Genomic DNA, 12,219 nt, shown 5'->3' with positions numbered 1-12,219 from the left:
TTTACGTCCCACGGTTATTCCGGCTAGGCTAAAAAAGACGGAGATGAATAGTGAAATGAAGAAAGTGGGAGGAAACGGGAGAACCCCGAGAAAACCTACGAGTACGGTGATTTTCCACCACTAAGTCCACACGGCTCGAACTGGGATAGAACCAGGGACACCAAGCACCGGAAACGGACGCTCTATCAGTGAGCCACAACGCCCCCTGACATGACTTGATGGAGACATTACTGGTGAGACACATTGGAGAAACTGTAAACCTTCGACTAGTGTGCTTCATGATAATTTTGAATTGTGATAAATACTATTGCTAAAAACCAACAACACCAGCGTATTACATAAAAATGATTGTGTAGCATTCACTCATGTGTTGCTGAGCAAATGCACGTAGTAGTGTTGTTAAAAATTAAGGTGAAAGACTAAACATGTAAACCAAAATGACCTGCAAAGAAAACGCTGTCGATGAAAAGTGGGAGAACCGTTTAATAATATATACACATCCTTGGGGACATCTAATACATAGCGTTAGAAGGGTGAAAGATTAAATTGATATAAACTATAACATTAATATAACGCAAAAGAATAGTATAGTATAAAAGTAAATTGTATTAGTGCAACCAATAAAAGTAGAGTAAAATCAAATGTTTTAATGTAAAAATCTGTTTGCGTTCGTTTGATTCTCATAACTATAGTAATTATATAATTTCAAAAATGAATACAATGTTCTCGTAAATCGGAACTGGTATAGGAGTTATATTTTACGTTTATAAAATTTTCGATAACAGTATCCTCACATCATTATCTATATTCATTATGATTACTATTGGTATGACTGCTAGCGTTTATGTTGTTATTATGATTATTAATATAAAAGTCATTATGAATTCAAAACTTTTCATTATTATGATCATTATCAACACATTACAACATTCAGATTTGTTTACGTATATTTTTTGTTATGCATTACATATTTTAAAATTATTTAATAAATATTTATAGAATTAAAGATTATGCGATGTTTGTTTTTTACTTTACTATTTTTATGTGTGTATTAACAGTAATTAGTTGGCATATTTGTTTCTAAAAATAACCTAGATCTCGGACTATAAAAACATACAAGTAACATTTCTAATTGTAAAAAACGTTATTTAATTTACATGTGCATTTATTTCTGTGGTGATTGATACGTTGAATTTAAGTATTGATTTTCGAAATATTAACGTATGTATATTTTAATTCAACGTAAAAAAACATAATGTTGGACATGAATTAAGAAATTGAACATAATAAGTGATGTTTAATTAAGAGCAGGATATATACAAATATATTATGGACAGAAATAAATTTCATAATGAGAATAACTAAACATTAATAATGATAAGGAACATAATAATATTAATATTTGAGAAATACAAAAAAGTCTTTCTCAATGTAAGCTTTTAATAATTAAGTCATTCTTCATCCTCTTCTCTTTACATTCAGAACATTAATTTTCACATAAAGGACTATAATATTTCACTAATATCAAGTTACAAGATTGTCTCAAAAGAGTTTTCACTTCTGTACTACCCACACAATAATTCACTTCACATCAAAATTGTTAGATATTTGAACAAGGCACAAAGTGCTTGTAAATGAGGCACATGCTGATATGTTTGTTTGAGAGTAGTTTATAGCATGTGAATATAAACAAGATATAGATCAAGACGAGATTATGAAGATTATGGTTATGTTGATATTGATTTAAGATATGGTTTGATGAAATACGAAAGGATTGATATAGTTGTGGATAAATATTGTATAGTATACAGAGTACTGAAAGGTACAGGTAAAGAATAAAGGTTCAAGGAAGAATTTAAGTGTATATTTTGTGTATACTTAACTTTGGGTTTTAATAAAAATATACTGACAAGGAAAGTACTTGGGCTCGAACGGTTGAATACGCACAAAAAGCATAGCATATGTAATGTTAGCATCCCAGAAGTAAACAATGATGTCCGTTTTTCTGCAAGATGGTGTAAACGTCCGCAAGAACAGGGCAAAGTAGTCTACAGCGTGTGCCATATTTACAGAGCGTTAGCTCACATAGGTCGCGCTTCATCAAACTTTCCTACGGTGCAATGCTTTATTGTCTTTAACTGTAGTGTACGATTTCGTTTCAACGCAGTCACGCCTTGCCGTTTCTTTGCTATATATTGTAACACATATTTAATGTTGCTTTTTGTCTTCATTTTCGGGTATCGTTGCCAGAGTTTTTTTATATGAACTGAATCCGAGCACATGATAATCCTTGAATATGTTCTTTAGTGTGATACCAGTAAGCTGTGTGATCGCATTCTTGACATTACACCTTTTCGGAGACGGTTCGTATTCACTTTGGCTACTTTAATTGTCCCTTGCAGGACTTAGAGTGTCATTTTACGTTCTCATTTCTTCCTCTTCATTCTCTACAGAATTTTCACCACTGTGTTATAACGTTTGAAAACTTTCGGTTTCTAAATGTTTTTCATACTTTTGCATCATTAATTATTCTAGAAAACATGCAAATGCCTCATATTCCAGATTAATTCCTTCCTAATGACGTACCTTGCGTCACACTTTCTCTCCAACCAATTACACTAAATTCATTGGATTTATCACCCCTCTCCGTGCCATTTGACGTCCCAGTACACGTTGAACCTTTCCTTGTGCGAAGAATTATCGTTTGGAGCTTTACTGTTGGAAGGTGTTATAGCGTAAGACATGGGGTGGGCTCTCTCTGACCCTGGGTAGCGCCATCTACTGGTGCAAATTTGCACCATCTTGCAGACAAACTGACATCACCTATCACTTTAGGGGTACTAATACTATTCATACTCTTATTTCTATGCGTATTTTTTCGGTCGAGCTCACGTACTTTCCTTGACGGTCAAATACGCACAAATATGAAAGCATGTGTAATGTTAGCACCCCTGAAGTAAACAATAATGTCCGTTTTTTTGCAATCTGGTGTAAACGTTTGCAAGAGCATACCATTCTGACTGAGCGTCTATAAATTCTGACCCGGGGACATTTTTGAGGAAACGTTTTAGTGGATGGAAACAACGGCGCACACGTATCCCATTATTTTAGGGGTGAAAACATGTTGAATGAAATGTATAGCCCCAGGGGCCCCCGTAGTGTCCCAGGCATGGTCCACCTCACAACTTTCAAATGATAAGGTGGGTGAGGTATTACTTGAAAGGTATTGCGAAAACAAACAATCTGCAACAAGTTCCAAGTCTGTATGCACCCTATGCAAGTTTGCACCCTATGCAAAAAGTTGGTCATAGATAGTGATGGGCAGTGGGAATATTCCCGGTGGGAATGATAATAAAAATGGGAATATTCCCGGGTTATTTCCCTGACATATACATTCGCGGGAAGGAATTTCGTAATCCTACCGAAGTGATATATTTTTTCTGATGCCTTAGTAGTAGCGTAAGTGTTGGCAATTGAGAGACATGGGAGCAATTCAATGCCAGTTGCACATTTGTGATATATTTGTAATTCCTATCAAACAACTAGATTCCAATCGCATGGTCTTATCAATCAGTAATGATCATATATTTTCCTACATTGTGGCACTCTACTATCTGACGTGCTTTTGTAACATTTATAATTACACAGAAACACATCAAGTAATGCGTCTTTTAAAACGGTATGAGATATTATTTTAATATTGAAATTTGATTTCGCTTTATTGACGATATTTCTTTCAAGATAACAGAAGTTGCTTGGGATAGCAAAACTCTTAAAAGTAATATTGACTGTTACATGAGAATCAAAATGATAATAACGTGGATTGCAAGCAGATAAATAAAATGATTTTTAAAAGTTATATACTAAAATACTGTAATTCATACTCATTGAACACTGAAAAGCGTATCCATCTGTCTTAACTCCCATTATACAGTTTCTCTACCTGGGGTGTTGTGAATCATTGTTACAAAATAGGATAAATACTGGTTCCTTGGATTCCTTCAATTGCTTACGATATTTTTTCAATATGTTCCTTTAAATCACAATCACTCGCATTTCCAGGTGCTTAGAACTCTGAAAGTAGACAACATTACTCGACCCATGTTCATTGGAACGGTTTATTTTATTTAATTTAAGGATTCATCTCTAGAAGTCTATTCTAGTATTTCTAACTATACTCACTTTCTGTCTTTCTTTTTTCTTTCTTTATATATACGAGTAAATACGAGTCATACGAATAAATACTGTTGTAGTATATACATAAATAGTATTAGATTGTAAAATTCATGCATTGTGCTTAAAATATATATAAGATTTGTAACTGCTTTCTTGATTTAATTTCACTTATTCAAAATATATTAATATCAATTGATAACATGTTTAATTTTAGGAAATTGCCAGAAAGTACACAACAAAATTTCATTATAATGTGGTTCTTGTAACCTGGAATACAGATGATAGTTACGAACAAGCTGTTTCGGATGGAAGAGTTGTTGGCATGGCAATGGGTATTCTTATACGGTACCTGCAGGTGAGATTTACTTAATTGAAACTTAGTTCAATACATAATGTAATGGAATAAATTATAATAATAATTGCCCTCACTTGAAGTTACGCTATCTAAGGAATAATGATGTACACTCGAATTTGTTATGCTGTCCATACATGCTATTATGTTCAAGAGATATTCAAATACAATCAATTCTAACTGAATAGTTAGATGTCAATCAATGGTGCAATCATTGTGACAGTTCATAAATTCATAAAGCACAAATCTTATTATAGTCGCTTAAAAGTTGTTTTAAAGAATTAAAACGAACTTCCAATATGAAGTGAGAGAAGACGGTATTTAGATGTAAAGGCGTGGGCTGAGATACGTACAAATTGACATGACAAGAGACGTATAAAGGTAATATATCCGCATAAATGCTGCATAAAGAAGTGATATAAGATAGTTTTCAAAGAATTTTATTAATTGTATATTTAATTCTGTTCAAAAAATATAATATTTTCAAGCTATAATTACAATACAATTTATTCTGCACGAAATTTCAATTGATTAATTTCTTACCTTCCGTCGGAAAGAACAAGAAAATAGTTTGTCAAATAAATGGGTTACTGTTTGCATTAGTATTACTCACTCCATCATTGGTACCGGCAAGAATGCGTTTGCAGAACACTTTACTAGGGCTTGGTGTACAAACGATTAGGAATAAAACCCATTTCGATATTCAACTCTTGGTCAATAGTTAACTTGAAGGGTCTTCGATTCATTCATGAATATGATGAGACGTAAGCTTTTGACAACGATTACAAAGTTATGTGTATGCATATTGGGCATCATAAACTCATGTACAATCTTAACATTACAAGTAAGGGTGAATAATCAATAAATATAATATGTTGTTGCACACAAGTGAACAAATTACTTGCAATGCACAGTTAGTAACTTAGGAAATTCAATTACACTAATCCACAAACCAGTTACAAATAACAGCACACACAAGAAAGGAAGATATGTGCCCCATGTTTAGATTTGAACTGCTGTTGTCGAAGCAACTGTAGAGCTATCTTTCAGTTGTTGATAATTAATGAAATGCATAAACTTTTCTTCGTTTTTCACGATTTCATTTTAGTCGCAAACCGTGTGTATTTTCTTTAACTAGAGCAGATTTCCTCATTTGCAATTATATTGATTTGTTCTAAAACTAGCATTTAGTAACAAAATATGGAGAGGAATAGTTCATGCAGCAAACAACAAGATGTGTTGGTAATGCGTTGTTGCCTCACTGACAACTTCAATAGACATGAAAAAATTAACCACTTTATCGCCTCAATTACTTAAAATAGTTCGTAAAAATATTCAGTTAGGCATTGTACATGGATTAGGATTACTAAAGTTGAATCAACTGATAAATCTGTGAAAATAATTTTTACTATGTATTTTTGATATGTCGCGATTTCGACTCCTCCCTCCTGAAACAGTCTAGGGAATTGTCATAGAGAAAGGCAAGAGAAGCAACAACATATATATGTATGAGAAAATAGTGACTTATAGGGATTTGTAAGGTGAAAAAATTGAAGCGTGGAGAATCTTCTTTCCCACGACTTCTCACCTTCCTCTCCGTCGATGTTTCTCTTAAATATTTTTTTGGTAGCATAAACATGCAGTATATGCAATTTCTACGTGCATATAATTGTATTTATCACATATCCAACAATCATTAGTGGTATTTGTCAGTACCATCTAGAATGTTAGTCATCACTGCCGAAAGCGACATACCATATTATTGTAATATTTCGAGAAACGTTTCGTGCGAAATGTGGAATATTATATTCCTGTAAGCATTGAATATTTATGTGTTATACTGTTTTTATATTAAAAGCACTTACCTGTTTTGCAGTAAAGTAAAAGATGGAAACTGCAAAAGCACAAAAACTCCTCCCTCTGCTACCGTCAAAATCCACCCACTCACCGAAGCACACAAAATCATCGATATATGATATACTAACAAGGGAACATATTATATTGATAGTAGCATTGCCCAATTAACCAATGTGCACTCGATAGAGGAGTGAAAAAAAGTGGGAATTCTAAAGCTTTACGAAACACCCGGAAACACAGGAGATACAGAAGAAAGAAGGATCTAGAATCGTGTGTACATAGCAATGCAAAAGATGACACAGAAGGAACTTCAAAATGATTAATGTAATCAAACGGCATTTTGCACAACAGTATAGTAAGTAAACAGTGTATCCAGAGACATGCTCAATAACATCATATGTAATGCAGTTTGCCGACTGAGCATAAAATGAAGTTTTGTTAAATGGCACGGAAGTAAAATTATAACATCTAGAAAATCTAATTAGAAATAGAACCATACCTGTGAAGTCTTTATGTACAGTGTTGCCAACGTTTGAGGATAGGCCTACATGAATGCCTATATGGGTCCTGAATGTAGAAGAGTACATAGAGTACACGATTCGAACCGATTGAAACCAAAATATGAGACCACAAAAATTATATAATCACTGAAATACAAAAATAACAGACGAAGCATACTGTTGAAGCATTGTTGCCAGAGGAAAATGTCAGAATAATACCTAATCACAGCACATAATCTGAAATGATCCATGCCTTTTGATGACCAAGTGGTTATGTGCTGTGTTTAGCTATTAGTCTGACGTTTTCCATTGGCAACAATGCTTCAACACTATGTTTCGTCCGTTATATTTGTATTTTTGTGATTACATTTTTGTTCGTGGTCTCACATTTTAATTTCAATGGGTTTGAATTGTGCCCTCAATGTACTCTTCTACATTCAAGATTCATATAGGCATTCATGTAGGCCTATTCTCAAACGTTGGCAACACTGTACATAAAGACTTCACAGGTTTGGTTCTACTTCTAATCATATTTTCAATATGTTATAATTTTAGTTTCGTGCCATTTAACAAAACTTCATTTTGTGCTCAGTCGGCAAACTGCATTACGTATGATGTTATTGAGCATGTCCTTGAGGATGTGTATGTTTACTATACTGTTGTGTAAATGTCATTTTGATTAATTTAATCATTTTGATGTTCTTTCTGTGTCGGTGTATCTTTTGAATTGCTATCTTCACATGATTCTAGATCCTTCTTTCTTCTGTATCTCCTGCGTTTCTGGGTATTTGCCCGTAAAACTTTGGATTTCTCACTTTTTTTCGCCCCTCTATCGAGTGCGTATTGTTTGCTTGGGCAATGCTACTATCAATTTACTGTGTTCCCTTGTAAGCAAAGATGAGTTGACTGGTACGTCGAGTATTCGATGCAATCGGTATCTGCGTCTAGAAGTATCCGTGCAATCGGTATCCACGGTTCGTAGAAGCAAGCATAAGACGTATGTCGCGAATTCGCGATACTCGTCCAAAAGGGGTTAAATATGTAATTAAATTTTGAAGAAGTGTACCATTGAAAAAAGAAGTCATCTTTTCATTCTCTGATACCTTTATGTACTATCCAGAATCTGCATTACACCCAACCACGACGAGTGGCAACTAAAAAGAGAACACATATATGATTTATTTCCATATATTCCCCATATGCAACACTAATTTGTCAAAGAACGACCACGTGGCACTCTTATGAGAGCTTCTCCAGTTTTATAAGTGGACGTAGATGAAATTATTGAAAATGCAAATTTTTTGGTATGTGTCTATGAATCTATTATCTCTATCTGAAATTCCCAGTGCGCAAATGTTACGACTGGATTCGTAGTTAGCTAAACACTAGGAGGACCAAAATTCTTACCTCCCTAAAAGTACCGAGCCGTCACGTTGACGGCTATTTATTTGCAAGATATATACATACATATATATATATATATATATATATATATATATATATATATATATATAAAATTTTTCTTTATATTTCTGTTCTTTTAGATGTAATTTAATATGATTAAGAGACTACCTTATGTTTCATGCATTTCTCGCGATATAGTACAGGGTGGCCCACGAAACCCCGCCAATATATTAAATATAATATTAATATAGTAAGTTCGCCCACAGGTCAGTTGCATGAAAAATTAAAATAAAGGAAAAATACGTACATTGATACGTATGTAATTCTTTTTTACCAGTCACTTGATCACCCTACCTGCCCTGAAGACCTTGCTTGGCTATTTTTTAATAACAGACGTTGTGTATAATACACCAAAATAGTTATTTTTATTTTGAACTTTTTATTACATGAAAATGAATTTACTCTATCAATACATTATTATTTCAACTTGTATGTATTGAACTCAATACAACATTTCTCTCGCGCTTACATTTCTGTGCTGTGACTGGATTTCACATTTTATCCTCATATACGTTTGTAGAGAGCATATCATTTTCTTTCTGATTCAAGTACATGTTGGCAAGTTTTCTTCTATTTGGAAGCATACTACCAATCAAGGTCGTTTGTTTCTTTATCAAAGTTTCGACTAAGTTTCAACTTACAAGAAAAGTATCCCAAGTAACATTCAGTTCTCTGTTGAGAAAAGGATCCATCGTCTTCAGAACAATACAATCACTAACTGTAAGTCCCGATGTTGTTCTTGCTACTTTCCCAGGTCGGAAATGCCATTTAGTACATATTCTGCTTTTACAACTGCAAGCAGCCAAAATTTGAATCCAGGCACATATTGTATGAATTTGCCTCTCATCTTAATAGGGAATACCTGTTCATCACACAACCACCTTCATGGGGTTTATAGTGCCTGATACAATTCTCGATGAATACGTTCTACACAGATGATGCCCCCCCCCAAAAAAATGTCCGCTTTCAGCCTTGAAGAGCCAGAGCACATTCCATCAAATCGATGATGCTTCATTATTTCAAAAAGTATCTTCTTTCTCATAATCATTCTGTAAAACACTGGACCATAGCTTTCGTTCCATAGTTCCTCTATGGGTATTTATGAAACTTCACGAAATATCAATATTGCTAGAAATGAAACGAGTTTGCAACTGACAGCGGCTAAAGAGAATCCTCACGCTGTCTATGAGCTTCAATAATAGTGCATATCCGAATATTTCTAAACATTGTTTCGCTTGTCTTTGAACAAGCGAAAAGCACTAATAAAATCAACTTCTTCAATATGATGTAACGCATAATTTTCCAACCAAGTTTCTCGTGAAGGATGTCTCGTGAGGCAGTACGCCCAACATTGTTCTCTGTCCATTTTACTCCATAGTGTCCCATCAGCTGCTATAAAGATATTTGATTAATCTCTTCTGGAAGCGTCTGTATCTGTTTCCTCTCTTTTATTCGAAAAAGTAGCTTCAGACACTGCAACTCACTTTTATCCGCATGAACTGCAGTCCCACTATTACTGGTGTCTTCATCGAAGGAATCTCCCTGTTGTTCTTCCAAGCGAAATTCATTTACACTCAAATCTTAGAAATCACGTAACATTTTTATTAGATCTGATGTTGCTTTTATAATTATTCATATGTACACTCATGTCCAAAATTACTGTCGCATGTCTATAAATATGTTGTTGTAGGAATATAATTTAATAACGAATTCGCACGGTATTTCTTATAATGTTAATATGTGTGTAATCGGCAAAGACATGTATGTGGCAATTTGCATGTCAAAAGATCAGTAAATAAGAACAATAAAAGGTAAATAAAACTTACTTGTCCATTTAGTAACATTTTATTTTACTCATTCTAATTTTCGTATTTGTATTTCGTACTCATATTAAAACATAAGTAATAAAATCCCTGATATATCTAAAATATTTCAAATTACGTACTATGATTTTGATATTTACAAAATTGTGAAGTATTAAAAATAAGAATACACTTTTATTTGAAGTCGTTAATAAGAACACGTTCTGATATATTACATTTTTCTCAATTACCAGCAAAGAATACATTGGTAATGGTTGGAAAATCATTTTCCTAATTTGTTTAAAAGGAAAATTTCAATACTGTAAAGGAAGTTTATAATTTTATTATACTATTGATAGAATTGAGATTCTTGTCTTTAATTTTAGAATAATCATGGTCTGGACAGTGCGAATGTGCATATTATAGGAGAAGGTGTGGGTGCACATATGCCATCTTACACCAAGTTAATTGTTAACGATATTGGCAGGATAACAGGTAAGAAAATATTTTAGTTATATATATAGGATGTCTCAGAAGTCCCCTGACATAGGATAACTATTTTATTATTAGAGTTACAACAAAATGTAAGAGTAGCTTGTTAACCTAACTACGAGCGCATTTCCCCTAACTACCAAAAAATTATGAACCCGCCATTAACCATTACACTTTAACACAGAAGGAACCAGTTAATTATACAAAGTTACACGGCGCAAAGTATTCCCATAACTACAATGTTAAAGTGAGATTGAATAGGACTTTATAATGTTATAACCATAAAGTTTTAATGATTAGAAAATACATTTACAATTTAAACAATCCTCATTACCACATAAAGACTTGGAGTTAATAAATATAATTCTATAACAATTTCGATTATATTCATTCTGGTATATATGTAATTTTCCATTTTTAATATTTTTTTTAAGATGATCATAGTGCTTTTCATATCTAGATGGTAGTTTTAATAAAGTTTTTTCTTCCTCTTCTTTAGGTGATAAAACAGCATAAATTTCTCCATTAATAATTATATAATCAAAAATATCTTGTAGCCCTTCTAAATGAGTACCTTTAATTATAGTATATTTAAAGTCTGGTTTATTTTTTCTACATTCTATGCATTTTTTAGCATTTACACATCTTGGGTTTATTTTAAATTCTTTTTGACACATTAAACATGTTTTGGGTGGTAATGTTTCATACAGACATTCACGACAAAGAAAATCTTTTTCTATATATCTAAACTGAGCTTTATATTTTTCTTTTTTACATTTCTTACAAATTTTAGTTTTACTATTTTCTTTATGTGTTTTAGTCTTATTATGTTTTTCTATATCTAGTAAGTATTTGTTACATGGTTCACAAAGTGTCTTATTCATGTTTGTAAAATATAATAATTTTTAAATTTAAATTTCATTTTTATATTATCCCTTTGAAACTAATACTAAGTTGCATAACCCAAAGTGAGATCGCATATGCTTTTATGACATTTAAAATCATAAAAACTTACATCTAAGAAACTTACAATTTAAAAATCTTACATCTAAAACTACAACTCTTCTAACTTATAATGACCCCATGGTAGGGTATAGATCCCATCCTTTAAAACACATCTCTTATCATCCACGCAACTTAAAGCTAACTTATTTACTTCTATACTGTACAAATCGTGCTTATAACTTCTAATCAAATTCATCTTCTTATAATATTCTTTTTGGCTAATCAAACAGTCCTTATATTCGTTAAATGTAAGTTCTTTATACACAACACTCTTCCTAACACCTTTAGCTTTCTTACAACACTTTTCTTTATCGAACTTACCTTTAAAGTCTTTATCTGTTAAATCTATTTGAGGTGCTTTTATACTGTACATCTTACTTCTTAAACCCACAAACTCTTCTATGATTGTGCCTTTAATTTCATCTTTCATCTTACCAAGTATTTTCTTATTGATTTGTGGTATCTTATATTTGTTATCTTTAGGGTAATCACTCGTGTCGAAGTAATCAATATAATTTTTCATATCCTAGTACACATCTTCTGTTTGGATATGGTATATATAACTATCGGT

The 12,219-nt window shown here is 32.7% G+C and overlaps 1 protein-coding gene across 1 annotated transcript in view; it reads left to right on the top strand.

Annotated features, from left to right (window-relative positions):
- Positions 1-12,219, top strand: part of LOC145669124 (pancreatic lipase-related protein 2-like) — a 217,691-nt gene that overhangs the window by 73,492 nt on the left and 131,980 nt on the right. The window contains exons 5-6 of the mRNA XM_081737470.1: positions 4,391-4,531; positions 10,538-10,646. Coding sequence (XP_081593596.1) covers positions 4,391-4,531; positions 10,538-10,646 — 250 coding nt within the window. The remainder of the gene's footprint in view (positions 1-4,390; positions 4,532-10,537; positions 10,647-12,219) is intronic.

This window comes from Thermobia domestica, chromosome 13, assembly GCF_964235325.1.
Source record: "Thermobia domestica chromosome 13, izTheDome1.hap1.1, whole genome shotgun sequence".
NCBI classification, from domain to species: domain Eukaryota; kingdom Metazoa; phylum Arthropoda; class Insecta; order Zygentoma; family Lepismatidae; genus Thermobia; species Thermobia domestica.
Note: the sequence above shows the minus strand (reverse complement) of the source record. Positions and strands in the feature narration are given on the sequence as shown.